General features: G+C 30.2%; 1 protein-coding gene and 1 long non-coding RNA gene across 4 annotated transcripts in view; one reads left to right on the plus strand and one right to left on the minus strand.

Annotated features, from left to right (window-relative positions):
• Nucleotides 1-6,162, plus strand: part of LOC106475377 — a 20,605-nt gene that overhangs the window by 10,725 nt on the left and 3,718 nt on the right. Inside the window, exon 2 of the long non-coding RNA XR_001291812.2 lies at nt 4,354-4,357. This is a non-coding gene — a long non-coding RNA (uncharacterized LOC106475377). The remainder of the gene's footprint in view (nt 1-4,353; nt 4,358-6,162) is intronic.
• Nucleotides 1-6,162, minus strand: part of LOC106475376 (ER membrane protein complex subunit 8-like) — a 17,342-nt gene that overhangs the window by 4,610 nt on the left and 6,570 nt on the right. For 2 of the 3 annotated variants that reach the window (XR_002608850.1, XM_022379498.1), the window contains exons 3-5: nt 1,672-1,748; nt 680-749; nt 83-177 (exon numbers count right to left, since the gene is read on the minus strand). Coding sequence is in view for 2 of the 3 variants with exons in the window: in XM_022379498.1 (XP_022235206.1) it covers nt 83-177; nt 680-749; nt 1,672-1,748 (242 nt within the window). In the remaining variant the exon portion in view is untranslated. Of the gene's footprint in view, nt 1-82; nt 178-679; nt 750-1,671; nt 1,749-3,473; nt 3,722-6,162 lie in introns of those variants that run through there. The other variant, XM_013936058.2, reaches the window with a different exon arrangement.

A 6,162-nucleotide genomic window follows, 5' to 3' on the forward strand; every position in this document is an offset into this window, starting at 1 on the left:
TAAAAAATACATCTGACTTATGTCAAATTTGAGTTACCTTGGTAACAGCATAACATTTTTTTGTCCTAAACATGAAACAAACCTGGTTTTATCTTTCAACTTCCACTTATTATCACTGTGTTGATACAGCTGGAAACCAATTTCTTTGCACTCAACAGAAATTTTTTGGTTATCCACCTTTAAAAAAAAAAAAAAGAAGATAGAAAAAAAAAACGAGTAATGAAACTGTCTCACTGAACGTGCTGCATGATACCCCCCAAAAACAAATAAACCGTGTATATCTACAGTACTATAAAAATTTAGTAGTGTTTTTTACATGTTAGAAAAATATAATTAACAAAATGAACCTAGATTTTTCTCACAACAATTACCTTAATTATTAAGCATTTATAAAAATACATTAAAGTAACAATACAAAACTTGGAGATATTTAATTGAATCCCTCAAATAAGTCAGGTTTATAAAACACTTCCAATAAAAACATTTATATACAGTAATTCAATAGTTAAGTTTTCAAATAACTATTTCTTGTGCTTCTTAATAAATATTTTATTGCCATTTTTTTCATTTCACAAATTAAAAAGAAAAATTATATATTAGTTTTCATTTTGATTTGTATCAATAATACAAGATGAATATGTTCAAAAGAGAAATATTAACGTAGAATTTTTTTACTTACGATAACAAGACACGTGTCACTAAAATTTTCTTGAACTTTCTCGGCTACTCGATAAGCAACGGCATCCGGGCTGAAAAAACCGAACTGCTTGTTAAAACCGTATCAATTAACGGTAGTAAACTACACATACAAATAGCAAGTAATTCCCAAGAAACTATATAGTGAACTTAAAACAAGTCCATGCACATGGAAGAATTACGAGCCATTTAACTGTCTAACATCTTAACCATAATGATGTTTCAATCATTTAATTTTATGCAACACATTCAACCACACAATTAGATTTCAAAATAGTTAACAATCTAAAGAACACAGTTGATAAAATAATGGTACGATAAAGTTTTGGCCTGAAAAAATACACTAGAAAGTATATGTATATTATGTTTACTAAACTATAATAAATATATAATAATTCAAATTTGTGTTAGTTTTATGTGAACAGTATTTCTGTTTACTGTAAAATATTGCCATTAATAATTTGTTCAATTATACTTAATGCCTCAAGTGACAACACACTTCCGACCTCACGAATGGAAGCAGAGAGAAGTCCGAGGGAGAAAGGACAACCATTTTTTCTTTCCAGATGGAAATAAATGAACAAGACTTCATTAACTCAGCTTGTAAAGTTCTAAAGTGTATGTGTAGTTTCTTATAGCAAAGCCACATCGGGCTAACTGCTGTGTCTGCATAAAAAAAAAAGACGTGTACGATAGAACTTATGGACAGCCAGTACACAAGGGTATTGCAGTAAAAGAAACAGAATGGGTGGCTGTAAAATATTTTAACACTCAATCTAACACTACACTTGATATAAACTTGTACACGTATTTCTTATATTCAAGCATTAAACAGCCAAAATTACTTTTCTAAAAAATACAGATGTAAATTTGTTTGACACATGCACAAAGACTTACTAATCATTTACAACTGTGGTAAAATTACTTCAACATATATATATATATATATATTGCATTAATTATTTTTTACAATACCTTGAATCTTGAAAATTTTCATTTCCTTGGTAATATCCAGCTATTTCTAGTCCTTTTGATTTGCAGTAATACTCCACCTGTCATGAGAACAATTAGCTTAATCAGGCCTAAAAATCTTGTTTTTTATGTTATGTTACATGAGAGTAATTTGTCTAATCAGGCCTAAAAAATCTTGTTTAGTATGTTATGTCACATGAAAGCAATTAGCCTAAAAAAATCATGTTTGATATGTTATTTCACATGAGAGCAATTAGCCTAATAAGGCCTAAAAAATATTGTTTGGTATGTTATGTCACATGAGAGCAATTAGCCCAATAAGGCCTAAAATATCTTGTTTGGTATGTTATGTTACATGAGAATAATTAGCCTAATCAGGCCTAAAAAATCATGTTTGGTATGTTATGCAAATCTTATTCCAAAATACAACATGTATACATATGTGAAAAGGTGTACAATCAAAAGAAAAACATTGCTTTCTTATACCTACACATGTTGCAAATAAGCATTCAAACTATAGCAGGTAAATTAAACAGTGGGTAAAATAGCTACACATCAGTCTACACATAGATTTAAAACCAACAGATTTGAGCACTTCTGATTAGTTGAGTTTTATTTCTCAGGATCAGAACAGTCAACTATTTGACAAGTGTTTGAGTTACATTTTTTGTAATGTAGCCGAGTTTTTTTGCTTATTACTTTTGTATCACGAAATTGCTACACAACACATTCAAATCTATTTATCTGTAGACAGACTTCAGCTTGAACTTGTATTTAAAAATGTTACACTACTGCTAAACACAGTTCACTGCTCTTTTAGATAACATTCATTCAATGAAAGAAAAATATGTGGCTATTGCAGTGAAAAACCATACAATGGCTAGCTATAATTATTTTTTAATTTGATGCTTAATCTAATACTAGGATGAGAGTTTCAAGTTTAAGATTTGAAAACGATAGGTTAAGCCCCTGTTATGACATCTTTATTTTCCTATAAATGGAATTGACAGTACTATAGGTCAACACTTTAGGCCAAGTAAAAATAAATACATGTTTAGTATCCCCTCCAACTTCCTTTTTTGCAGTTACCTCTCCCACTTTTTGGGGGGGCAATTTTTTTTTCCTTTTTTTAATTATCCTTCTTCGATCATACAACGAAACAAAAACTTCTGAATAAAAAATGAGATGAACACAGTTGATTCATTTTGCCCTTTTTCTTTACGTCATAAATTCTGTATAATTTTTGATGAAAAAATGAAACAAAAAAAAGACTTTTGTTTGACATGGACCCTTTGAAAACAAGCAACAATCATGGAAAAAAAGGGTGCAAACTTCAAAAGAGGTTATTAAAAAAACAGAAAAATGGGCCTCTTACTTCCTTTTTCGAAAACTTTAGACATTAAACTTTTATTTTTACTTGGCTTTACACTGTTACAGTAAGAGGGAAATAAATAATTTCCTGAAAAAGAGTGGTTTTAAAGTACAATCTTGAAAGTTGAAGGACGATATAGTCCCTCGTTGTACATACATAGGTTATATCACTTTCACATTTAAATTGGCTTTAATCTTCCTTAAAGTTAAACAATAGTCTTTTGGCTATACAGCTGGATCTTGACAAGCTTACTAATACCGGTTTAATATAAACATGTGAAAAATAAGTTATTATAACTGATATCACAGTATCAGTTTACACTTATATTTGACAACGCGTTTAAACTTTAGTTAAAAGTACAACTACAAGTACGAAGTCCATTTAGAATTACTGCTGTACTTAGGCTTGGTACTATGGGACATAACACATTTACCTGCATGAATGCAACTTCTAACATCGGAGTCAATCCTAAACTCATATGAAAAAGAGGAATACATTCAACAATATTTATGACTGACTGCCCATTTTTATGAGATTTCTTTTGCTCTGCTAAGAATATACCGTTTACTGCACAGTGGGGATACTTCATTATGTGCAATAACATCTTACAATACGCCCTAACACTAATCACGATTTCAGCCATCTTGAATTTGACTACACATACGAAAGCGGTCTCAAATCGAAAGTTTGTGATCGAGAATATGAACTCACACATCTCCGGATTGTTTTTTAAATCATTCTAAATTGATTTAAAAATATTTCACGATAAAATAGTAAAATATTAGATTTATTTAAGGTAATTTACATATAGTTTTTGTTTGTAATGAAAAGTAGTTAAAATTGAAGTTTATTCAACTGTGAGATAAAAATTAGTAATAACAAATAAAATTACTTAGGCATTAAAACGTTAAAGTGGCTTTGATATTTTATTAAGGAATAGTGAAAACGTTATTTTATGGTTTCGCAGCATGATGTAACTGTGGAATTCACTTTGATTTTCAATCCCGAAAATATAGTGTATAATTATTTTAGTCACCCTTAAGTATTTAACTATTGCTTTAAAATAAATACTGTCTTTCGTTTTTCTAATTCTTTTATTATTTTTTTTAAATATTTAAAAATTAATATGTTTTGGTGGAAAGATGGCGCGCTATACTGGTTTAAAACAGGTAAATGATTTGTTTGTTTATTTGTTTCTAATTAAGCACAAAGCTACACAGCGAGTTATCTGTGCTCTGCCCTCCACGGGTATCGATACGCGGTTTCTAGCGTTGTAAGTTCTAACATACAATCTCCGAGTTGAATTAATACAGCTAAGTATAGTGTGTAGATATGGAATAGAGTTAGTCAATTATTGCACATCCTGTAAGCGATAAATGCCTAAAGACATTTACTCGTACTTGTGGCGCTGCTGTCGTTTACAATACGTCATGCAGTTCAAGATTGCGAAAGAATCGGATATCAGTTTGATGTGAACGCTTTTTCTAAGTTGGCGAAGCATTATTATAATTAATTATATTTGTTATGAGAAATTATTATTAGACTTACACTTTTTAACACTACATTCTATAGGGACTTCGTGAAGAATACATAGTAGTATTTCAATCGCACGTAATGCGGACATTAAACTACACAATAGTCCATCTTTAAAACATCTTCATTATAATTTCCGAAAAATCCGGCATTGTATGAACAATGATTACATAAGATTTCACGAGTATTTCCGTTAAATAGAAAGATCCATCAAGCCTGTGAATCATATTTGTTGCACTGATAACATTACATTCCTAATAATCCAAATAAAGCATTGTAATCACTGCATTGTTTTCGTCAGTATTTCCATTGTTAAACATGCTCGGAATGTTTAAGTTAACATGTTAATTATTTTACTCCATTCGATTTGTAAGCTCTTTCTAAAACTAAAATGGAGTATTGTAATTAACGTTTCTCTTTTTATTTCTCAAAGGTACATTTTTTGAAAGTTTATTAATTTGAGGTTGGAGTATAGGAAATTTTTAAAACTGTATTAACTAAAAGTGTTTTCCTACAACTTTATCAGACTTATGGTTTTATATTTTGGTAAAATGCAAATTATGACTATTCTGTGTAGAACAGTATGCGAAGTTCTCAAACATAAAGTTTATATTATTTTGCTTCACAATGTAGTTTGTTTTAAATAAATGAACAAGACTACGTAAATTCAATATTAAACCGCAATGTGTTAAATATCAATATTGTTTACCCCATTTTACAAGCAAAAAGTTTCATAAACAAGGTATATGCCAGATCACCATTCCTTCGCTAGCGCAGATGGTCTTCATGTAACTTTGCGTGAAATTCAAAACAAAATAAAATCCTTTGCTAGCAGCGCCACATCATGGTAATTAAGGGAAAATAAATGGTCAAGTCGACATGCTATATTATTTATGCTACTAAATAATCGCGACTCCGATGGCTCAGCAGTAAGCCTAAGGGCTTATAACGCCACAAACGGGTTTCGATATCCGGTGTGAGCTGAACAAAGCCAGCCCATTGAGTAGCTTTGCATTTAACGTCAACAAAAAAGTCATCGCTAAAGTTATTTAGGTTTTAATTCCGTATAAAGGAGATAATGTACGTATACCTGTACTCATATGTATTTAAGTGTTTGCATATGGTAAACGTCAATTAATAAATATTTCAAGTAATCGCCACATGTTTTCAGACTAGATTATAAGCTCAGATGAATGTTTTACCATTTCAGTAACCAAACTATCATAACAAACACGGTAGCCTTTAAATTCTATAGGTTGATAACAACCGTTAAAAGTAAAAATTGGTAGTTTTTGTGTGATTAGTAAATTATTACAATTATCAGTATTTGAGAGTCAAATATATTTCTGATTAATGGCTTCTAATCACTTTCTTTAATGTATTCGAAAACTTAAAAACATTAATAAATCAGTTTTTAATTATATTGAACTGGTGTATTTAAGTGTTTTACACTCACAAAAAATAAACCTATCATTCTATAGGTATTTGATTTTACTTGTTGTTAAACTAATGTTTAAACAACTCTATTCAATTATGTACCAGCTGCCCAGTGTCGCCTAACAATACCAAGAAACCAATTGTGGCGGAAC

This window comes from Limulus polyphemus, unplaced genomic scaffold (assembly GCF_000517525.1).
Source record: "Limulus polyphemus unplaced genomic scaffold, Limulus_polyphemus-2.1.2 Scaffold8482, whole genome shotgun sequence".
In the NCBI taxonomy this organism is placed as follows: domain Eukaryota; kingdom Metazoa; phylum Arthropoda; class Merostomata; order Xiphosura; family Limulidae; genus Limulus; species Limulus polyphemus.